Source organism: Drosophila suzukii, chromosome 2L, assembly GCF_043229965.1.
Source record: "Drosophila suzukii chromosome 2L, CBGP_Dsuzu_IsoJpt1.0, whole genome shotgun sequence".
NCBI classification, from domain to species: Eukaryota; Metazoa; Arthropoda; class Insecta; order Diptera; family Drosophilidae; genus Drosophila; species Drosophila suzukii.
In genome coordinates this window covers 26,019,051-26,043,436 of record NC_092080.1, presented here as the reverse complement: position 1 = coordinate 26,043,436, position 24,386 = coordinate 26,019,051, and the positions used below count along the sequence as shown (strand labels likewise).

Genomic DNA, 24,386 nt, shown 5'->3' with positions numbered 1-24,386 from the left:
GTTTTTTCCAACACATGACAGTATAATAAGATCTATATATATGTAAATAAAACTAGATTTGTGTTACCGGCGGAGCCTGCCACAGTACCGAGTGTGTCCGTTGTTTTTGTTTATGTAAGTACATATGTACATATATGTAAATTGGTTTTTTTACAAACATTTTGGCTTGGCGTCGGATTAGTTTAATACAAAATAACAATGGTTAATCTAACAATGAGTGTATTAAAGGTATTAAAACTAGTTCATTATCATCATACGGCAGGTGCAGATATTTAAAACAAAAAAGTTTTAACTGAATAAGATTCAATAGCTTCATCAATGGTGAAATCAACCGAAAAAATCCCTACTTGCGAATTGGCGCAGTGAAAAATCTTGTTTGTTTGAGAGTTGGTGACCATTAATATAGCAGGTATCACCTCTAATTTCAAATCCTAAAATTTTAATTGCACTACCGGAGTTAAGGCAGCAAATATTGTCTTTTGTTTTTTGGGTAATACCTGGTAATTGCAAGTCTGGGGTTTCACAACTAAAATCCTCGTCTTCAACTTCAAAATTTATGTTGTATTCACTTTCTACCTTTGGTGGATTTGCAGAATTTCTAGACCGAGCTAATTCCTCCTCCTTTGCGCCTTGCGGTTAGGGTTCTCTTCGACCCTTTGTCTACCTGCACTTCTTAAGTAAGTTCCTTACTGAAAAACAATATACACCTAATACACTGTCCTTTGCTTACCTGCACCTGATATTATTGAACTGTTTTAATAATCGTAACTATTGAGAACGTTGCCGATGGCTTTATTTATGAATTAGAAAACACAAAAATTAATTGGATTTCATTTACAGAGCTACAAAATGGATCACACGTGCGATCTAATTGATAATACAACAGGGGAAACAACAGCGGAATCCTTGAAAAGGATGGAACAAAAAATTGCCGATAAGATGAGTATGAAATTTTTTTTATAACGTTGATCTATTTTGATTTTGTCTTGTTGGGTTGAACCTATTTAGATTAGCTGGTTGAGCTTTTTCGATTTGTCGTCTTATTGCCAACCTTTGTTCATCGCTGGCTGAGTGCATAGCATCTTTTGGTTACAAATTCGTGACTGAGTGTAGCGTTTTGTTGTACTCTACCGTGGCTCTCATGACGAGTTCGACGGTGTCACTAATTTGTTTGTCAATTTTAATACACCTTACTATCTCCGTTAGGGTGCTGTGAAATCGATCTACTTGCCCATTGGAGCTACTTTGTAAAGGAGGTGCGTTAACGATGTCTATGCTATTCTGATTTTTCAACAATGAATTTATGGTCTCCGAGTTGAATGATGCCTCATTGTCGCAATATATGGTCTTGGTTTTAGGAAAAAAATTTACAAGTTGTATGATAGGTCTACTATGGCCCTAGAAGGTAGTGGTTGCACTACCGCGAACTTTGAGAATTTGTCGACACAGGTTAAAATAACTTTTTATTTGTGGAGTATAGGTCGATATGCAGCATTTCGCCCGCATATGAAGGGATTGGTGTGACCCCCAACTCCTGCTTCTTGGGGTGTCTGTCGTATTTCGCCCTAGTGCATGTTTCGCCATTAATGACTACCTCATTAGCGAGCTTAGTCATTTTTGGAAAATAGTAGTCCTGAAGGACTGGTTGTGTTCGCAAGTTATAATTTCAGACTGCTCATTTGCATATGTGATATCATTCACGAATCTTTTACAGTGCCAGAACTTAGTTGCCGGGAATTCCAGCACTAGGGCATGCTGGATGCAGGCTAATGTATGGAGGTCACAGTGAATGGCGTTCACAACATTCACGTTAACGACCTCTTTAACCAACTCGAGCAGTGAGTCTTTGTTATTGAAATGTATTATGTAGCGGGTTTTGCTCCCGAAAATTATAAAATTTCGCCATGAAGGCTGGCTTGTTTCTTCCAGAATTATTTGATTCCTGCAGCAGTTCAATGGTTTATCCTTGGATTCGACCGTGTAGGTCAAGGAGACTTCGCTGTGCACAGTGGCAACATCGGATTGGGGTTCATTTTGCATTGAGTTAATTTTTTGTCGGGACAAGGCATCGGCCACAAAATTTTCCTTTCCTGGCTTATAGAATACCTTTGCGTTGTGTTCTTCAGTGAATGCCTTTCATCGTTTAATTTTGGCATTAGTATTTCGCTCAGAAACAGCGAACGTGAGAGGTTGATGATCTGTGAAAATTGGAATTTCTTTGGAGCCATATAGGTAATTTTGTAATTTCCCTATAGCCCAAACAATGGCTAACAATTCCCTTTCGTTTGTAGCGTAGTTGAGCTCGCAGTCTTTTAATGTGCGAGATATCATCGTGATTGGCCGTCCATTTTGGGACAAAACGGCACCGATAACACTTGCAGAAGCATCTGTAGTCAAGTCAAAGGGCAGTTTGAAATCTGGATACCTTAATATGACCTCTTCAGATGATAAAATGTTCCGCAGGTGCTCAAAAGCGCTGCGTTGGCTCTCATCAAATTCGATTGCAACTTTATTCGACGTATGTTTGCTTACCGATCCATTCTCTACCTTCAGTATGGACGTGAGTGGCCTTGCTATAGAAGCGTTTCTTTGACAAAACTTCGGTAATATCTGGCCAATCCTAGAAAAGATCTAAGGCTGAACAAGTTTTTTGGTTCAGTGTATTCCTGTATTGTTTTTACCTTTTCAGGATCTGTTTTGGCTCCGTCTGCTGTGACTATAAAGCCTAAAAATTCCATGTGCCTTACATGGTCGGCAGCGTTTTCGGAAAAAATTATCACGTCATCTACATAAACGTAACAGATTTTCCAGATCTGCTCGCGTAGCACGTCGTCGATTGCCCTTTGGAAAATGCATCCTGCATTTTTTATCCCAAAGGGCAGACGGCAGAACTCATATTTTCCTCCGTTTATCGAGAAAGAGGTTTTTTCACGGTCACATTCGGCCAAGTAAATCTGGTGGTACCCCAACTTTAGGTCTAGGGTAGTGAAAAATGTTGCCTTCCCTAAGTTTGCTAGAATCATAGGGATACTTGGCATAGGGTAACGATCGGCAATAGTCCGTTCAATCAGTTTCCTGAAATCGATCACCAGTCGTTTTTTTTGGTGCCATCGGCCTCGGAGCCTTTTTTGTCAACAACCCATGCTGGGCTGGCGAATAACACCGTCTTTTATCAGCTGTTTGTATCTGTATCCCATGGGGTACGGGTATAGTTTAGAATAAACGGGTTCGTTACTTGCCGTACGAATCCTGGCAACGACCGCGGTGTTAAATGGAAGCGCCTCGTTAGAGCTCTAAAACACCTTACTCCTCTTAAGGATCATTTTTCATAAGTCAGCTTTCACTGAGTTTGGGACTACTATTTCATGGACATTTGTGAAGTTCACGTTAGGGCAGTCGAAGAATTTAAGCTGTTCGGTTACGTTTCCGTACCTAATTTCGCTGCTACGTAAGTCTAATGCCGCTCCCGCCTGCGTTAGCAGATCGAAACCTATTATGGCATCAGCCATGTATGGTACTCACAGTGAATGGGAAGTTGAAAGGCATTGTTTTAGCTCCTTTACAGGCTTCACATAATTCTTTGCCGCCCCAGTATCTATTAGAATTTTCATAGTTCTCCCCGTCAACCTTCGCTCAATGAACAGTAAGCGGGACCTTCCGCTAAAAAATTGAGAAGATCGTCAGAGTCAAGTGAGTCGTTGTCCTGCTCAATTGCATTCAGTGCGGCTGCGGCCGCGCCTTCATAATTATTTTCTTCCTCAGCAGCTTGCTCAACGTTGTTTATCCGTTGGCGCCTCTGACCAGTCATTCTTTCCGAAAGGTTTCGTCCTTTTGGGTTTTAAGGAGTGGGAGATTGTGTATTATTCCCCTGGGATGGTTTAAAATTCGACGGATGTCTAAGCTTAGAAAATGATGGATCTACATCCATGGGCTCTGGGGCCTGCTTTGGTTTACCCCGATCCGTCCAGTTGTCCTGTCTGCGTTAATAATCATTATTTTGATTTTTATTTTGTTTCTTTAAAAAATGGGGATTTTTTCCCGGCCGCGATCGTTCCCTAAATATTTCCCTTGTTTCTCGGGCACTCGCTGTTGGCCCTTGTGGAAGTCAGTATTCTGATTTCTCTGCTCGACATCCTTGGCATATGTGGCCGCGAATGTACATCGTTCAATACTGGCCTCTTCCTCCCTAGCTAGTGCCAGTGCTGCTGGCAGATCTCTGGGCAATGCTGGAAATACGACCGCCCTTAAGGGCTTCTTTAGACCCGAAGTAAATACATGCAGGGCGTCACCCCTGACCTCAGTATTGAGCAGTGTGGCTCTTTCTATGTCATGTGTCATGATGATTTTGTTTGTCAGAGTTTGATCCCCTTGACGGACCGACTCAAGCCCTTGCCGTAAAAGGCGCAAGGACGTTTTATCTGCGTAAGAGCAGTCTAATCTAGCCAAAATGGCATCAAAATTAAGCACTGTATTGTACGATACCAGCAGCGCTCGTGCTGGTCCCCTAATCTTATTTCTTATAATTGTAACGGCCTGGTAATGCGCGCTACTGCCATTATATGGTTTAAATAACTCATAGGCGTCTGTGGCGGACTGCCTCCACGCCACGTATTCATCCTGTATCCCGGTAAAGTCTGGAATCGACTTTACTATGTGTAATGGTATGTCGCACGGCACTGGTACTGGATTTACTGCTATTCATTGATATGTTTCAACTTCTGGCGCCTCTACGCGCAGACTCTGTAGCTGTTGGTTAACTGGACTAATTTGATTTTGAAACTCGGCTCTAAGCCTTTGTTTCTGTTGAGCCAATGCGGCCTGAACCAAAGCTTCTATGCTGGCTGCGTTCATAATTTCTATGCCTTCTTCCTGTACCTGTGGTGGTTGATACCCTTGGGGCACTTGGTCCCACTCTTCGTCACTTTCACTTTCAATTTCGCGTTTAACCTCTCTATATGGACCCTGAAAGCTCATAAGGCTACTCTATGGTCAACATTAGACACTTATACTATATGGCCGAATATTTGACTCGGCTGAAATTAATTTGGGTTTGGGATTATATATATTTATTATTTTTTTTTATATTAATATATGTATTTAATATTAATAGCCGGGTGGTTGGTGTCCAATATAACCAAACAAAATTTTTTATTACCCGAAGGCGGTAGAGCAAATATTTTTAATTCACAAAAACAAATCACACTTGCTATACAAGTAGGAATATTTGAATACAAAACTTTCGTCCGTTTATATAACGTTCTATTTATTTCTTTCACTGTGTATGTGTTTGTTGCTTTTTCTTTATTTTTTTTTTAATATGAAGCTGCATTAATAAGATCAGACCACTTACATATTTTTTGTCTAGTATTTTGGGTCGTGCATTCTATAAGTTGGGTGCCAATAAAGGATTGTAGTTGTAGTCTGCCCTCGCCGCTGTCAGTGATGACGTGGTGTCTAATCGACGATATTCCAATTGGTGTTGGTGGCCGGTGGCTGTCAGTGATGACGTGATGTCTAATCGACGATATTCCAATTGGTGTTGGTGGCCGGTTGGCCGGTGATCCCCAAATGTTGATTTAGGTAGTTTAGGATGGAAGGGTTACTGCCCTTCTTAACCTGCTGGCCTAGAGACTCAGACAGTTTGAAGTGATAAGAAGTTAATGGCGGTTTGCCGAAGTTAAATAAAATGGAGCACAAGCTCTTTATTCAGTGAATGACAAATGAGAACTGATACTGATAAATGATAAGCTGTACCCTGGCTAAACGTGGCCGGCAAGCCGGCCGCTTGTCATACAAAAATGCTGACACTAGCAGAAAGTGCACAGCTCACCATGCGAAGATCCAGGCTCGGCCCTAAAGGCGTCTTATGCTGAGTCTGCACATAAAAAAACTAGGGTGACCCGAGAACCGCCCAGATTTGTACCGACTTATAAGTTACTCCTTAACTGTGTTATCTTGTATGTAAAACTTCTTATTATCTTCGTTTACTGTTACTCTAAACTTCACTTTTTATACCCTTGCAGAGGGTATATTGATTTCAGTCAGAAGTTTGCAACGCAGTGAAGGAGACGTTTCCGACACCGACAAAAGTCTTATATCTTTTGCAGGTAATATATAAGTCGGAACCAGCCGGATCGGACAACTATATCTTATAGCTCCCATAGGAATAATCGGAAGAAAAAACTTTAAAAAATTATATCTTTGGTGATTTTTAGCATTTAACCTCCTATGCTTGGAAATAACCTTTTTTAATTAGTTTTGAATTTTGAATTAAATTTTATCGAAATCGGACGACTATATCATATAGCAGCCGATCGGAAAATTGGTGGAAAAATAATATGAAACAAATTATAGCTTCGGCGTTTTATTTCTGGAAATCGCTAATTAAAAAACCCTTGCGAGGGTATTATGATTTTAGTCAGAAGTTTGTAAGCCAGGGAAGGAGACGTTTTCGACGTCTCTTGAACAGCATCACTAGACGAGTCGATCTAGCCATGTCCGTCTGTCCGTTTGTCCATCTGTCCGTCCGCCTCTACACAGACTAGTCTCTCAGTTTTAAAGCAATCGGCCTGAAACTTTCCCAAAAGTTTTATTTCTTTTGCAGGTAGTATATAAGTCGGAACCAGCCGGATCGGACGCCTATATCATATAGCTGCCATAGGAACGATCGGAAATTGGTGGGAAAATAATGTGAAACAAATTATAGCTTCGGTGCTTTTTAACATATAACCTCCTACGCATGGAAATAAAATTTTTTAATTAGTTCTGAATTTAAGATTTAATTTTATCAAAATCGGACGACTAAATTGTCGTAAAATTGGTGGGAAAATAATATGCAACAAATTATAGCTACGGTGTTTTTATACCCGTTACTCGTAGAGTAAAAGGGTTACTAGATTCGTCGAAAAGTATGTAACAGGCAGAAGGAAGCGTTTCCGACCCCACAAAGTATATATATTCTTGATCAGGATCACTAGCCGAGTCGATCTAGCCATGTCCGTCTGTCTGTCCGGATGAACGCTGAGATCTCGGAAACTATGGGAGCTAGGCTATTGAGATTTGGCGTGCAGATTCCTGAGCTTCTTACGCAGCGCAAGTTTGTTTCAGTAGAGTGCCACGCCCATTCTAACGCCCACAAACCGCCCAAAACTGTGGCTCCTACAGTTTTGATGCTGGAATAAAAATTTTAACTGAAATGTAGTGTTCTCATCAATACCTATCGATTGACCCACGCCCACCCTAACGCTCATAAACCGCCCACAAACTTCAAAAAATCGTAAATATGAACGTGGATATCTCGGAAACTATCAAAGATAGAGAATTGGGATTTCAGATTTAGATTCCGTAGCCTTATACGCAGAGCAAGTTTGTTACGCGAATATGCCACGCCCACTCTAACGCCCACAAACTGCGAAAACCTGTGACGCCCAAAATTTTTATGCTTGAGCTTCTTACGCAGCGCAAGTTTGTTTCAGTAGAGTGCCACGCCCATTCTAACGCCCACAAACCGCCCAAAACTGTGGCTCCTACAGTTTTGATGCTGGAATAAAAATTTTAACTGAAATGTAGTGTTCTCGTCAATACCTATCGATTGGTCCAAAAAACGATAGAAACGATCTTACCGAAAATAATATGAAACAAATTATAGCTTTGGAGTTTTTTGACAAATTATCTTATACTATTGGAAATATTTTTTTTGTATTTTTAAGAATTTCGAATTAAATTTAATAATTATAACTTCAAGGGTATACAAACTTCGGCATGCCGAAGTTAACTTCCTTTCTTGTTTTAAATCTATTTGGTTGCTTTTAATTCGGATTGGGTGTTACACTGAGAGAAAGTCGCCCGCAAAATTTGCCACGCTCTGCTCGTCGACGAATGATAATGGTGGTCTTGCCTTCTTTCAGTAAGTGCCCTTCGCCATCAAAATCTTATTAAAAACAAGAAAGGAAGTTAGCTTCGGCAAGCCGAAGTTTGTATACCCTTGCAGTTATAAGAAATAATCAATCAATCAAAACTAACACGTGTAAAAATTTTTAAGGATTGTTGCTAGCTTTAGTGATAGTTGTGTAAAACTTAATTCGTAATGCTAAAAAGTTCAAATATTCTATACCCCTGTTGGAGCAATCGATCCTTATTTTAAAATAATAATTAATTATAAGAAAAGAGAATAAAAATGAAGTAGATAAATTGAAGTAGATAAACTGAAGTAATGTAAATTAAAGTTATGTTAAAACTCTCCTACTCATATACAAGCTATTGTACTCTAAGCCGATCTTATAAAGTAGTACACTCTTATATTGATAAGCATGGAGAATTGTAAACTCATAATTTGGCACTGCTCGTGTGCGGCAGTCGTGCATAATCTCTTGTCGTTGCTGGCTGCGCCGGCGCAATAAATATATATCGAATTTGACTGCTGCGTCTTTTTTTGTGCGACGAAAAATCCCCAGCTAGACCGCAAGACCGAAAGTTCAACTTGTATCAGTTTCTTTCCGTGAACAGGGACTACGGTTTAGTATTTCGTGGAAATTCACATCAGAAAATTGAACACAGTGCATTTTCGTTGTCTCGGCACTTGTTCATTTTTCTCAGTGTGTGTGAATAACCTAGCTGGCGTATTCGGTGCAGCAGTGGACTCGGCTCAAAAAGCAAAGTTTGTGAAACATGCCAAACAATTACCTGATTCAGTGCCAAATATTAACTTTCGAGCATTTTTGTTGCACTCATACGTTGCCCACTCCACCAACTTATATTAATTTTTGGCACTCAGAAATTGTAAAAACTTAATATACCCACAGTCCAATTGTATAATAAACAGCCTTTAATAAATAATAGATTGCGAAAATTTTGTGAAAATTTTTGATTTGAGACAAATAAACGGTTGTTGGGTTCTCTGTCTGACTCCTATTCCGGCAGTGCAGTATATTTTCGCAAAACAGTTATTTGAGACATAAGTATATTTTAGCCATTTTACATAACGGTTTGCATGTGCCTGCGGATAAAGAACAGTAAAAGTTAGTGCTGCGTACATACATACATCTGCATTTTGGAGAATTTTCGCTTAAATAATTAGAACCCGTTGGAATTCGACGCAGTGTATCACAAGTGTTAGCCCTTATAGGAGCCACTTATATACACGTTTTAAGTAAATTAAAATCATAAATTGTTGCACTTGGGCTGTGACCTGTGGGCATCTTTAACCCTTATGTGATCCACAACAATTCGCGGAAATCTGTAACCCTTTTTTGCTTTGTCGAATAAAATTTTATCGTTTGAGTCTTGGCGTTGGCTGTAAAGCTTTTACCTGCGAACATACATACACAATTATTTTGCATTCCTTAACCCTTAGGTGACCAAAATAAATAGGTTTGTTTCTGCTTAAACGTTATCCATCGGCAAATATTGCAGTTTACCCTTTGGGTGAGGCATTTATATTCATATAATAAATAAATAAATTCTAATAATTTCAAAATGAGTGACAAAGCCAAGGAATTAATTGTTAAGGAAGGAAATTCTAAAACTAATCAAGAAATACTCTCAGCAATTCAAAAACACGAAAGGGATATGTGTGATATTAGGCGTATGAGAACGGCATTCGAGGACATAACTATTTCCTTCGATAAAGCTCAAATTGAATACCGAATGGAACTTCTCGAAACTAATTGCGAAAAATGATTGGATATCCAATCAGACATCGATTTATTAAATCCAAGTAACGATTTAAGAGCGTCAGTTGAGGATATGTGCGATATCACAATATCATTATACCGGCCTGCAATGCAAATTAACGACTCTCAGAAAATCAGTCAGGCGGATAACAATCATCATCGTCCGATATCAAATTTGCCAAAAGTGAATTTGCCTAAATTTAGTGGAAAATATGCCGATTTTAAAAACTTCATAAGTCTATTCGAAAGCTTGGTTTATAATGATGCATCTTTAACAAATGTCGAAAAGTTTGATCATTTACTTTTTGTCTTACTGATGGTTCGCTAGGAACTGTGAAGTCTTTTCAAATTTCGGAGAGTAATTACGAAAAGGCACTGGATAGTTTAAAAAGTGTTTATGACAATAAATGTCTGATCTTTTTCGATACAGTGTCACAATTATTTGAAATCCCCCCTGTATTAAAACCATCGGCTTCCAGTTTAAGGTCTCTTATCGATGAAATTTCAGCCCTTTATGCATCATTACAATCATTGGGGAGCGAGAAGGAACTAAATAATGCCATGTTGATTCATATAGCAATGTCCAAAGTAGATAACGTTACGAAATCTCGTTTTGAAGAACAGTTAGATTACAATACTCTGCCAAAATTTCCGATTGCGTGGTTCAGTTAAATCGTCGGTATCAGCATTTAGTTGCTGAGGAATCCACAAGGAACAAGGGAAAGTTCAGCCAGGGATCAAATAAGGATATTCAAGATCTTCCTTTTCATGCACAAAGACAGAACACCGGACTGAGACAAAATGTCAATATTGCTCAGCGTCGGACCATAGTTTAGGCAGTTGTCAAGCATTTAGTTGCAGAGGAATCCACAAGGAACAAGGTAAAGTCCAGTCAGGGATCAAATAAGGGATATTCAAGATCTTCCTTTTCTTGCACAAAGACAGAACGCCGGACTGAGACAAAATGTCAATATTGCTCAGCGTCGGACCATAGTTTAGGCAGTTGTCAAGCCTTTGTTGCTCTCCCGGTAATTCAGCGTTTCAATTTCGTTAAACAACACCGCTTGTGCATTAATTATCTACATCAAGGACCTCCAGTAAAGAAATGCAGGGCTGCGAAGTGTCGAGTTTGCTCAACACCACATGACTCGCTCCTTCACCGCTACGAAGTAGAGCATCAGTTAACTATTCCTGGATCAGTGCCGCAAGTGCACTCTCAAATTAACGCAGTAGTTGCCGGTCAGCAAAATCAAGCCTATTCTAGTCTTGTCGCGAGTAATGATCAAGTTAGTCTTAAAGTCGATTTCGACATATCAACCAGACCATGAGGTGAACTGTGCGCAATGGAGTATACCAGCAAACATTGAGCTGGCAGACCCTAGATTTTATAAACCTGCAAAGGTGGACCTGCTAATTGGCGCAGAAATATTTTTCGAACTTTTAAGCGTAGGCTTAATTCAGAAAACTTTATTATTAGGGTGGATTGTTTCTGGGAAGTATACTCGGCAAGCATTAAATAGTGCTCAGGTTTGTAGCGTCACTGTTAACGATAATATCAGTTCACTCGACTCTCTAGTCGAACGTTTTTGGAATTTGGAACAAGTCACAGAGAACTCGAAGGCTGTCTATGCAGCTGAACAAGTTGCCTGTGAGCAACACTTCAAGGAAACAGTAAAAAGACTTGCCTCAGGTCGGTTTGAGGTGAAGCTACCATTTAAAAGAAATCCAAATGTGCTAGGACTGTCCTTCGAAACAGCAAAGCGAAGATTTCTTGCGTTGGAACGCAAAGTCAACCATGACGCCAAGTTGCATGATATGTATCAAGAATTCATGAAAGAGTATCTTACCTTTGGTCATATGTCATTGCTCCCCACACCTCCTCCAGGTCACCATTACTGCATTCCGCATCAATGTGTCCTGAGACCTGAAAGTAGCACCACGAAGATGAGAGTTGTGTTCGACGCGTCAAGTAATACGTCAACTTCGGTCTCGTTAAATGAGACGCTAATGGTGGGACCAACTATTCAGAGGGACTTGTACGCCGTTCTATCACGGTTTCGATTAAAGAAGTATGCTTTAACAGCTGACATCTCAAAGATGTATCGGCAAGTTAACGTCGCCGAAGATGATCGGGACTTTGAACTTATTTTGTGGAGAGAGAAAGGCGCAGACCAACTTCAAACTTATCGTCTCAACACTGTTAGTTATGGAACAGCCCCAGCTCCGTGTTTGGCGATTCATTGTCTACTTGAGCTATCAAAAATTTATTAGGAATCACACCCGATTGCATGTCAGGTGATCGCAAGTGATTTCTATGTTGACGACATGATCACAGGAGCCGATAGTTTAGAAGAGTTAAAAACTATTCGTAGAGAAGTATCTGAGGTTTTGAAATATGGGGGCTTCGATCTGGCCAAATGGGCCACCAATCATTCCAGCCTTCTGACTGATACAGTGCCGGAAAAGTCTCTGGCACTTGATTATTCTACACCCATAAAAACTCTTGGTATGAAATGGGATCCTCGAAATGACGTGTTTCATTACAGCTTAGATAAGTCATTTGATTCATTACCACCAACAAAACGTAAAATTTTGTCTGTCACAGCTCGTTTTTTGATCCCTTAGGATTACTGTGTCCTTTAATAACTAAAGCTAAGATCTTGTTACAAGAACTGTGGCAGCAAAAATTGGATTGGGATGAATCGGTCCCTATGAGTCTGCTTACCAATTGGAACAAGATTAAACAGAGTTTGCTGGAATCAAACAAGATCTCAATTCCTCGATATATCTGTCTGCCTGCATATGAGTCTGTTCAGATCCGTGGTTTCGCTGATGCTTCAAGTGAAGCCTATGGCTGTTGCATATATGTCCGCACACGGGTTGGGACAAAAAGTTTATCTAGATTGTTAAGCGCCAAATCGCGAGTGTCACCTCTCAAGACGAAATCCATTCCAAGGCTCGAGCTATGTGCAGCGCACCTGCTTGTGAAACTCTGGGCTTAGTTAGCCCCATTGCTTGACACTTTGGATATCGAAAGCATTAATTTTTGGTCAGATTCTCAAGTCACTCTTTATTGGCTTAAAAGGGATCCATCCACACTAGCAACGTTCGTCGCAAACAGAGTTTCTAAAATCCTAGAGCTATCAGAGAATGTAGTGTGGCGTCATGTACCTACAAGTGATCATCCAGATGATTTAGTGTCGCGTGGAAAGACGTGGACGGCTTAAAATGTTCTTTGTGGGAAAACGGGCCAGATTTTCTACTACGCAGTTACATCGAATGGCCTCACCTTTACCAGATTGACGTTTCTTTGTATTTGAAGCTCTCAGAGAACAAGATAAGTGCTACATTACACTCCGTTGCGAAAAGTAAACCAAACGTGTTCCTTAGTCTTACCGAAAGATGTTCGTCATTCGACAAACTACTCCGGATTATGGCATATGTACATCGTTTTACTAAAAAGAAAAAGGGTGTATGCGATTCTGTTATTTCCGCAAGGGAATTGAGATTGTCGTTCCTAAGGCTAGTGCAAATAATTCAAAAACTTGAGTTGGGGTCAGAATTTTTAAAGTCGGGGAAATCTCAAGTTTTGGCCCCACAGTTTCAACGCTTAAATCCCTTCATACACACATTCGAGCTAGATGGGGTGGCATTTCGATTAATTCGAGTTGGAGGTAGATTGTTGGATGCATCAATTCCATATGACGCCAAATTTCCGTTAATGCTCTCTCAAAAATCTCAATTTGTTAAGCTGTTCCTTCGCAATTTTCACAAAAGGCATTATCATGCAGGCGCCAAGGTGATGGTCTCTCTTTTGAGGCAGCAGATTTGGCTGATCAATGCTCGAGAGGCGTGCACGAAAATTGTTCGAGACTGCGTCCACTATTTTCGTTATGAGCCTGTACTTTTTGGCCAAATAATGTCCAATTTGCCAGCCTATCGGGTTAGACAAGCTCGCCCTTTCTTGATTTGTGGGGTAGATTTTTGCGGTCCATTTTATGTCTCTTTATAACTCGTGTGTTTTTCGTCAAAAGCTGTTCACCTGGAACTCGTTGTCGATCTTTCTACTGACGAACTCAGCACACATCTGGTCGAAATCGAAGCGCTGCTCAACTCTCGTCCAATCGCGTCGCCTGGCAACGACCCCAACGATGGAGAGGAACTGACTCCAGGCACCTTTCGATCGACCAGACTCTTCTTACGCTGCCGCAAGAATCCAGCACAGACGGGATATGCAGAAAGGCTATATATCGGATATATGAAGCGGTGGCGAATACTGTCCTCACTCAAGCAGCAGTTTTGGCGAACCTGTTCCAAGGACTATCTGGCCAGCCTGCAGCAGCGCAGCAAGTGGAGGACCGTGGGCACCGATTTGGAAATAGGCTGTTTGGTTCTCGTACACGAAGACAATCTGCCTCCGCAACGGTGGTAGAGAGGACGCGTCGTGGCAACATCACCCGGCGAAGATAAACGAGTGAGGGTGGCCGAAATAAAAACAAAAGGAGGCATTATAAAGCGAGCAATTCACAACGAGAATGTTAAAATTTTTTTAAAAATAATTATTTCATTATTTATCTGACCGTTTCCTTGACAGCTATATGTTGGGGTCAAGGAGTGTCTCCCGGGTTTGGCAGGTCTTGCCGGCGCGAAAGCTGCTGTGAAGCGGCCGGACTATTTCCGAAAAGCGTGCTCAGGCATATGGAGCAGTGGGGAGCAGGTTCGTGTCGCACGTTTTGCACCGGTCACCGCTACGGCAGATTCCTGCGAACTACGCGGTCGTTCCCATCGGCTGCCGGAAAAGCGGAGTCTATTCTAGCGAGTCGCCACTCATTCGAGGGCAGATTGTCGTCCTTGATGACGACCATGTCGCCAATGTGAAGATTTGCGCTTGTGGAGCTCTTTAAGGTAGTCAACCTTCCATAGAGCGCGGAATTGATGATGGAGAGCCTGTAAGTATTGCCACCGGCTTATAATGTATTTGGATTCTCCCTTTAGTTTGGGTTTTACTATGGACATAAGATGTCCGTCGACAAGAAAGTGCCCTGGTGTCAACGCTAGCAGATCGGTAAGGTCCTCCGACATGGCAGGTAGCTCTTGACACCAGCTTCCCAAAGGCCTCCCATATGGGGTGCCCTAGGACGAAAAATTGCCAGTTGAGCTGCTGATGACGCATCAGTCACAGATTTCTTAACGGATTGCAGAAAGTCTCGGGAAAGAAAGGTGGCAGCACCGGCGAAGGTATTTCCATTGTCGGTCTGAACTTGGCATGGGCACCATCTTCTGGATACGAACTGAGCAAAGGCGGCAAGAAATTTCTCAGTCGTTAAGTCGGATGTTGGCTTTAGATGAATGGCCTTCGAAGAAAAACAGAAGAAAACCAAAACATACCCCTTTTCCGGTGTAACTATTTGTATCAAAGGGCCTGGCGTTTTCCATCCATGTGAACGTGAATGGACGTGAAAATGACACGCGCTCTTGGCTGAGGAACTTGTGAGATAGTTCCAAAGTCGCCTAGCTGGGACAACCGAGCGGGTCGCAGGTTGCGGATAGCGGACGACCTCTCTCGAGGCCAACTGTGAATAAGCTGGTGGGATAAGTCAAACACGGAATCGTGGACGAAAACCCCAGTAAATAAACAGTCCCGGACAGCCAGCGGGTATCGTGCAACGAAGCAATACCGACGATGCGAGTTGTTCAGCCGCATCTAAATAGTTGCTTTACACAAACCCACTCCCAACACAACACCTACCCAACTCCCCTCCCAAACAACATCTCACTCCGGGCCGGACTACGGTGTAATACGGACCGTGCCAAGAGTCAGCCTGGCTGGGGGCCCGGATCAAAACTAGCCCAGTCTCAAACGGTGTGCTTAGGGACATGGCGAACCCCTGTTCTAACTATCGCCTTACCCGGGCATCGCGGATCTCTGCCCGGGCGGACTTTTCCCCTTCTCCGCAACTCGTGGGAGCAAATTATGGAGCAAATGAAAACAGAAAACACAACAAAAAACACAGAGACGGGTACTCTTAAAAAACCCATGGATAAGATGAACACTGGTTCCACCTTCCATACCAGCACGGTTCAGAAAGGGCCGTATCCCAAACTGGGGATGATGGGTGGCAGAAAGCAGCGGTAGGCACTGCCAAGGCGCTCGGGCCACCCGCTGGTGCTAAATACACATACGCAGAAAGGCGGACTGTCGCCCAGATTCTGCGCTCACACACTAGGAGTACCGTTGCCACACCTTCGCCTGAATGGCTAAAGAAGGTAGAGTGGGCAAGGGAGGTGCTTCCAAACTACGGGCAGGAAAAGCCCACTCAAGAAGGGACTCAGGCAAAAAGGCAGAGATCCCTCGAACTACCCGGGCCATCGGCGAAGAGATCTTAGATCCAGCCATCGGTCTCTTTCGCCGAAATCACGAAGAACCGTGTACTACTCGGCCTGATTGACAGGTGAAATCCGGAGGGCAGGATCCCCAGAAACAAGTGGAAGGCAGTGGAGTCCCACCTCATTTCCCTCATTTGCCTGCGCATGGTACGAGAGAAGCCAGGCACCTCGCCCTGCTGCATGGACGCGGGCTGGTACCAGGGCAGCGTCAGGGTGGTGGCCTGTGACAGTCAGCGGTCGGCTGACATGTATAAACAGGCGACAAGCAAGCTCGGCGAGGTATACGAAGGGGCGAACATCGTTGCGCTTGACTGGTGCGATGTCCCCAGTAGACCCCGAGCCAGGATCTGGCTTCCAGCAGCGATCAAGGCGCCGGAGGACATCCTCTTCATGTTGCAAGAATGCAACCCGCACCTCCCCACGAAGGACTGGAAAGTCGTCAAGGTGGAGGAGCATGAAGGGGATGTCAACCAGGCGGTTTTGGTCCTGAACAAGGAGTCAGTTGCTGAACTTCGGGTTCAGTGCGATACACATCAAGGTGTATAAGGGCGACTCCAACGCCGCTAGCAGCTCTGCCGGCAACCCAGCCGAGCAGGTGCTTGCTGAGGAGTTGGAGGCACCTGGTGGGCCGGAGGACGGCTACTCTACCGATTCGTCGCTAAGCAGAGAGATGCGAGCGCTCGGACCGGCCATCGAGGACGTAGACCTCAGCGACACAGAGGAGGCCGACGTCACTGTGGTGGAGGTGTAAGCTTTAGATGTCATTAAGACTTCTACAAATAAACCTTCACCACAGTAAAGCAGCGTCTGCTGCACTTCTGCTTCGCCTGACCGAAGGCGGAGCCGACCTATTCCTTGTACAGGAACCTTGGGTAGTAGGAGGCAAGGATGCTGGACTAGGAACAAAGGAAAACAAGCTTATGCTTGACCCCAAAGAAGGTAAAATTCCAACCTGCATATTAGCCAAAAGGCATCTTAGTATATTTCTACTTCGCAATTACAGCAACGGAGACAACACCGCAGTAAGCCTGGAGCTGCAAAGTGGCTCTATAAGGGTTCTATCGGCCTACTTGGGCTTTGAAAAGGAAAACACCCCAGATGCGCTGGTCAGAGGACTGGCAGAGGAATGCGAAAAGCTCAAGAAAGGTTTGGTAATAGGCTGTGACGCCAACGCCCATCACACCCAGAGGTGAGTCTCTTTTTGATTTTATTCTAAATTCGAACCTATTCTTATGCAATAGGGGCAATGTCCCTACATTCATAACTAAAGCTTGCCAAACGATCATAGATCTAACTTTGGTATCAGATTCACTCGTAGGCGCAGTCAAAACTGGGCAGTCTCTGACGACCACTCCTTTTCGGACCATAGATTCATAGAAACTGTATTGTCCCTTGATTCGCCCTTGCCGGTCAGCTTCGCTAACCCCAGACGAACCGACTGGCACAGGTACAAAGAAGTTCTGACAAATATCCTCCCCATGAAACCGTCAGAAAGCATCACTAACCCACAGGAGCTGGACGAAACAGTATACTAATTCACAGAGGCATGCAACACTGCCTTCAAAGTGGCATGCCCCACAGAGAAACCAAGGGGAAGGAAAAAACCCCCCTGGTGGACCCAACAACTATCAATCCTCAGAACCAACTGTAGATGCCTGATTAACAGAGAAAAGGCGAGAAATGATTGGCTGAACTACAAGTTTGAACTAGCCTCCTATAAAAATGCCATTAGAAGGCTCTGACATAGAAAAAACAACTGATGCCGCAAGTCTCAGGAAAATACTCTCTAAGACAGCCGCGCCTTTGGGCTACCTTCAAAAAGCAAATGAATCATGGTTAGCTCCTAGACGCTCACATCCCTGGGAGCCTGATAGAGAGGAATGGGAACAGGGCCGACCGGGCACGACGGACGCAATCTGTTTCTATACAGATGGCTCCAAATTAGAAGGACACGTTGGCGGAGGTGTATACTCCGAACAATTAGATATCAGAAAGTCATTCAGGCTCCCGGACCACTGCAGCGTCTTTCAGGCGGAGGTCCACGCTATAAAAGAAGCACTAACCTGTTTAGGGAACTTTAGCCTCCAGAGAGGACACCTAAACATATATAGTGACAGCCAAGCGGCTATTAAATCGATCTACTCGACAAACACCAACTCCCATACAATAGCAGACTGTCGCAGATCTCTCCACGAGATGGCAAATCAGTTTACTATTAGCCGAATATGGGTTCCGGGTCACCGGGACATCGTAGGCAACTGCATAGCGGACGAATTAGCCAGGCAGGGCACCACCAAGCCTCTCCTCCCAGGAGAGGAGAATGTCGGTATGCCCATGGCTACTTGCAAGCTAAACGTAAAAAACCACTTCAACACACTAGCCAACACCCATTGGCAAAACGCACCACAGTGTCGCACCTCTCACCAGACATGGCCTGTGATAAACAACAAAAAAACCTCGGACTTACTCAAACTCAGCCGCACAGAGTGTGGCATGTTGATTCGAGTTCTTACAGGCCACTGACTTGTTGGCGCACATGCCGGCAGGCTAAAAGCCCCGCAAAATGATTTTTGCAGCAGCTGCAGGGATGAGGAAGAAGTGGAAACGGTAGAACACCTTCTCTGCTTCTGCCCATCCCTATGCAGACTCAGACTGAAACACTTAGGAAGCCCCTTCATCGACGATCTTACCGAAATATCGGAGATTAATCTCAAAAGCATAAGTGCCTTTATTAAATCTTCCGGATGGAAGACATGCTGATCAGCTTAACACAGGCTGAAACTACTAGAAACGGGACCCTAGAGAAGGAAAAAAAACGAGATCATGCGGCATCACAATGGACCCATTGAGGTCTAAGTGTGTCGGACTATAGTCCGACAGCCGCCCTAACCTAACCTAACCTATGACACGCGCTCCTTTGGCAAACTTTTTATCATCTGGACTTTAAATCTCTTTTTGTGGATAACGCAGATCTGGCATGAGTTAATGACTGCCTTCACCAAGTTCTTGATTCTCGGATCCCAGTATCTGGACCGGTGAGTTGAACCACTAACTAGTTATCGCCATGTAACGATATGAAATGTATAAATTTTTTCCGGTAGCCGAGAGAGTAAACATTTGTAAAGGGATTATGGGATGTCGTTCATCATAACGCAAACTTTCAGAGGTCGTTACGCGGCTTCGTGTCCTAATTAGCCCTTTCTCATCTTAAAAGGGGTTCAAGGAGAGAATTGAACTTGACGCGGACACAGGACGCTTTTGACTCAAGCAGCCATATTTATCACCAAATTATCTGTGCTGAGCGCAAATCGTCGTGAACTGTTCAGCGGCGGAAACTTCCTGGGCCTCTAGACGGACTTCTGAAGGCGACGATTATTTTTGACATCGCTGGACAAATCAATTAATATACGCGAGGACCTGCAATGCTCTTTATAACTTGAAAAGCTTTGACTGCACGCTTTTCTACCTCGGACCCCGAAAAGTCGGTGCCCTGGCTAGGCCATTGATTGCGTGGCCGTTGCAGCCAAGTGGGTCGATTCCATTAAATCGGGATATCCACCAGCTCTTGAAGGGGATCTATTCGACTATCCAAATCAGCTGTATTATGTTAGGACTAAACGAGAAACCAATACGTGGCCGAGGTATGAGGCTCGTGAGGCCAAGAATCCTACGGGCTGAACCTTTGGGCGAGGCCGCAGCCAGATTCTGTCGTGGTTGGCCGGTCGGCTTGTCGTTTCCTTTCGTCTAAGTTCACTCAGTTTTTTTCATATAGTTTAATTGTTCTTGGGTTTCGCTACCCTTGTTTCCTACCGACCGCGATTTCTTTCCCACGTGTTTCTTTGTTTTCTTTTGTACCAGAGCCGAAGACTCCCGGAAACCGCCGTGTGGCCCTCTCTTCCCTTTTGACCTTTTCCTTGCCGGATCGGTTTTGTATTTTCTCTATTTTCTAGTATTTTTCCTATGGTTGCCACCTCGGGCCGATGGTGCCCGAAAACCCATATTTTTGCTTTCCAATTACTAAATCATAATCCTTCATTTTATATCTGATAATAATACCAAACTTAGATAACTACTGCTTATATATATTGTGGCGGTTTATCCGTCAGGCAGGATCGTCACACCCCCCCTTTCCTACCGGGGGCTGATGATGAGCCGTGCGTCGCTCTTCACGGTGACGACGTAGTGCCAATCCATCCCCTTAACGGCGAAGCGAACTCGGTGTCCTCGTCCAGCTTGTTCGGCCGCCCTCTCAGCGATCAGACGAATGGCCGGTGCCGGCAGTTGTCGCAATTCGCCCGTCCCGGTCCAGCCTTTTGGTAACGGGGCTAACTCGTCTAGAGGTACCGTCAGGGTCGATGTGGATGAGGTCAACTCCTCCATGAACGACCCGTCCCAACCGGTCCCCTGGATTTCGGTCAAGACCTGATCGAGGACTACGTCCTCCCATTCGGTCAGCGGTGCGTCTGGCGGGGCGCAGATCGGGGACTGGCGCTACTGTGACGTCGATTGGACCGCAACGTCGTCCTCTTCGGTCTCGTCCATTGGGTCCGAGTCCGCCGTACTGGCCTTTGCTGGAATACTCGACGGAACAGTGGTCGATCCTCTACCCCATCCTCACTATCGGTCGCCAGCTCACACTCCGCAAAACACTTCACATGGTGAGTCCCAGGGTGCGAACTCACGCGGTAACGGTTTGCCTCCTGCGCTCCGGTCTTCTGTGGTGAGCGCTGTGGTCCAACAGGATGTCTGGGCCGCCTGGGCGCGAGTCTTCCTCGGCGAGCGTCGCCGGTAAGTTGGGGACGTCTGGACAGACTGGACACGGGTCTGCTTCGGAGAACGTTGCCTGCGAGTCGGGGATGTCGGGACCTCTGCCTGGGGACGGAACCTAGCGTCCCAATCCAGTGCGGGGGGCCTTTGGCGCGTATCCAGGGTGTCTTAAACACGACCGACTTGACCTCGATGCGCATCATCGCGACATGTCCTTCCCAGCGGCTGACTTGGTCTTCGACCGTACGATGGCACGAATATACGATGGAAGGGCGTTGGTGGGACTCGACGTACCTCGGGTGACCGCCTCGAGGATCTCGCCTGGTCCACGGCTGCTCGTCGTCTTCTTGCAGTGCGAGATACCGTGGCCCCTGCGAACGGCGACCCCTCGTTTAATTTCGAGGCTCGTCACGTTCGTCGCTGTCGCTCGCGTTGCTGGAATTATCCTCGACGTTGTAAGTTGTCGTGTCTCGCCGGTCTCACATGCCCGCAAGCAGAGACCTACCGATCCAGGGGTGACCTCGTCGTATAACATAGTAGGGAGTCTGGGCTCGCGTCCTTGCGTCAGGATGGCGGGACTGTATCCCGTAGAGTCCGATACGCTTGCGTTGATGGCGAGCGCTATTTCCTGTAGTAGCTTGTCCCAGGAACTTTGGTCTCCCTTGGTGAGTTGGGCTATCATCGTCTTGACAGTCCGATTCGTCCTCTTGGTAGGGTACTCCTGTGGACAGTATAGAGCAGTATATTGGACCCCTACCCCTATCATGTGGAAGTACTCTTTCAAGGTGCGGCTGGTAAATTGAGTACCATTATTTGAACTAGGGACGCACAGTTTCGCGGGAAGTAGTCCTCTTCATCAGCTTTCTGTCCCAAATTCCGGTATAGTTGTCCATTTTCCATCATGTAGTCTGAGAACTTCTCGGGGTATTCCCTTATCTTAACTTGCATACCTTGGATCCATTTACAGGGTGTATCCAGCTCGGCCATCTGTTGCAAGACTTCACAGGGTTACCGGGATATCGCGTCCGCCACCACGTTCAATTTGCCTCGACGGTACCGCACGTCGAACTGGAACTGTTGCAACTCCAGCGCCCATCTTGCTACCCGACCAGAGGCACTTTCGATGGAGTTCAACCATTTGAGGGCTAGATGGTCGGTAACCACTTCGAACCGATACCCTTCCAAGTAGCACCGCATTTTCATAATAGCCCATATGATGGCCAGACACTCTTTTTCCGTCGTCGTGTAATTGCCCTCCGTGTGTGTGAGTCGACGGCTGGCGTACGCCATGACTCTCCCCTGGCCCTCGATATCTTGCGACAAGACTGCTCCTAGACCCACGTCGCTAGCGTCAGTTTGCAACACAAACGTCTTGTCGAAGTCGAAACAACCTAACACGGGGGCGGTGGTTAACCTTCTTTTCACCTCTTCTAGAGCGTTCTGTTGCTCGGGACCCCATGCCCACTTCCGGCCTTTCTTCAACAGGGCAGTCCTTGGTTGTGCCATGGTTGCGAAGTTAGGGACGAACCGGCGATATCAAGATGCCATGCCTAGCCGCTGTCGGAGCTTCTTAAGACAGGTAGGGGACTTAAGGTTGGTAATGGCCGTCACTTTCTCCGGGTCGGTGTGGACTGCTTCGGCGCTAATCACATGGCCTAGGTAAACTAACCTCCGCCTGAAGATCGCGCACTTCTTTGGGTTTACCTTCAGGTCCGCCCTCCGCAGCCTACGGAAGACTTCGCCCAGGTTGGCCAAATGTTGTTCCTCCACGAAGGCGAACGGCTCCATGTCCGCACCAATCACGCTATCCACGGTTGCGCTGGCCGAGTGAAGTCCAAAGGGCATGACCTTCCACTGGTATAGGCCTCTGCCCGGAACGGTGAAGGCCGTGAATTTTCGGGTATCCTTCGCCATCGGTATTTGCCAATAACCGTGCTTTAAGTCCAACGTCGAAATGTATCGGGCTTGACGTAGTTTTTCCAGGATGTGGTTGATCCTGGGGACGGGGTACGCGTCGGGCACTGAATGAGCGTTCAATTGTCTATAATCAACGCACATGCGCCATTCACCCGTCTTCTTTTTGACCAACAATATGGGTACGCTATGCGGATTCCGTGAAGGTTCGATGGCGTCTTCTCGGAGTAGTTCGTCTACTTGGGCGTCGATCACGCTCTGCATTGCCGGATTCCTTGAGTAGTACCTTTGTTTCAAGTGAACACCTTGAAGCTTCTTGAAAAGCGTCAACTCACGGGTGATGAATTCCCGCTGGTCGGGTCTTAGGTCATCCACTTCCGCCATTGGTTCTCCACCCTCTGCTTCGTCGATTTCGTCCGGCCGAAAGTCCTCCAAGGATATTCCCGGTTCGTCGTACCTCCTGACCTCGTCTCCTCCGTGGTCGCTACTTCGTCCTCCTGATGGGGTCATCTGACTCATAATCCGGTTGTGCGCGGGGACCTCACTCTGCTCTGTATACATAGTGTCCTTATCGTCGGATTCCTGATTTCCTAGAACTGTCGTACTCCTTCCTTCTAGTACTTCCGGGTACGTATCCTCTGACGACATCCGATCGACTTTACTTGGCCGCAGTCGGGGGTCTTCCGCCGACGGGCTCAATTTTACCTTTAAGGTGGCTTCTCCGCACTGTATCCGTGTTCCCATCGCCGCCAAGAAGTCCATACCTAATATCACGCGATCCAACATGCTTGGCATCACCAAGAATGGCATCCACACTCGCGTGCCAGCTAATTCCACGCGAGTACGCCATAGCTTCTTCACTGCCAGGCTCGACCGATCAGCTACCGCTATTGTAGTGATGATCTCTTGCATCTCCTCAGGTCTTTTCGTGGTCTTGTGCCTCATGCGTTGAAATAGACCGTGATTTGGATGGCTATGTTGCGCTGATCAATGATCGTTTTATGAAACTTTTTGATAACCTTATGAACGTAGTTGCTGATTTTAAAGAGTTTAAGGCGGACCTTGATAGTAAAAAAAATGTCAGTAGGGTCACCTAAACGCAAAAAGACCGCTCCTTCAAAATCTGTTCAAGTAAAGGCATCAGTTCCATTTAAAACGTTTAAGCCGTCTTCTCGGTCTTCTTGGGCAACAGAACAGCCTGGATGTTGGGCAACACTCCACCCTGGGCAATGGTGACGCCGGAGAGCAGTTTGTTCAACTCCTCGTCGTTGCGGATGGCCAGCTGCAGATGACGAGGAATAATCCTAGTCTTCTTGTTGTCACGAGCAGCATTGCCAGCCAATTCGAGAACCTCAGCGGCCAGATATTCCATCACAGCAGCCAGGTAAACTGGAGCGCCGGCCCCAACTCGCTCGGCATAGTTGCCCTTGCGGAGCAAACGGTGAATACGGCCCACTGGGAACTGAAGACCGGCACGGTTAGAGCGGGACTTTCCCTTTCCCTTCACTTTGCCACCTTTTCCACGACCAGACATTTTTCTTTACGAGTATTTCACTTAGTTCACTTTACACACTGAGAACGAATGCTCGACGAGCCCCGGGTAGCCACATATTTATACTTTTGCGTCTGCCTGCGCGTTCATTTAGG

General features: G+C 45.2%; 2 protein-coding genes across 14 annotated transcripts in view; one reads left to right on the top strand and one right to left on the bottom strand.

Annotated features, from left to right (window-relative positions):
• The window catches only part of LOC118876749 (uncharacterized), a 36,235-nt gene extending 16,683 nt beyond the window's left edge, over positions 1–19,552 (top strand). For 4 of the 13 annotated variants that reach the window (XR_011605920.1, XR_011605919.1, XR_011605921.1 and 1 more), the window contains 2 exons: positions 2–114; positions 841–8,848. Coding sequence is in view for 4 of the 13 variants with exons in the window: in XM_070999554.1 (XP_070855655.1) it covers positions 850–943; positions 13,706–14,103 (492 nt within the window). In the remaining 9 variants the exon portion in view is untranslated. Of the gene's footprint in view, position 1; positions 16,998–17,061 lie in introns of those variants that run through there. The other 9 variants (XR_011605926.1, XR_011605918.1, XR_011605923.1 and 6 more) reach the window with 9 other exon arrangements.
• A 4,346-nt stretch (positions 19,553–23,898) lies between these two features.
• Positions 23,899–24,288, bottom strand: LOC139352305 (histone H2A-like). Its single transcript, XM_070994385.1, has one exon. It carries the CDS (start codon positions 24,271–24,273, stop codon positions 23,899–23,901), a length of 375 nt encoding a protein of 124 aa, XP_070850486.1. The 5' UTR covers positions 24,274–24,288.
• Between the last annotated feature and the right edge of the window lie 98 nt (positions 24,289–24,386).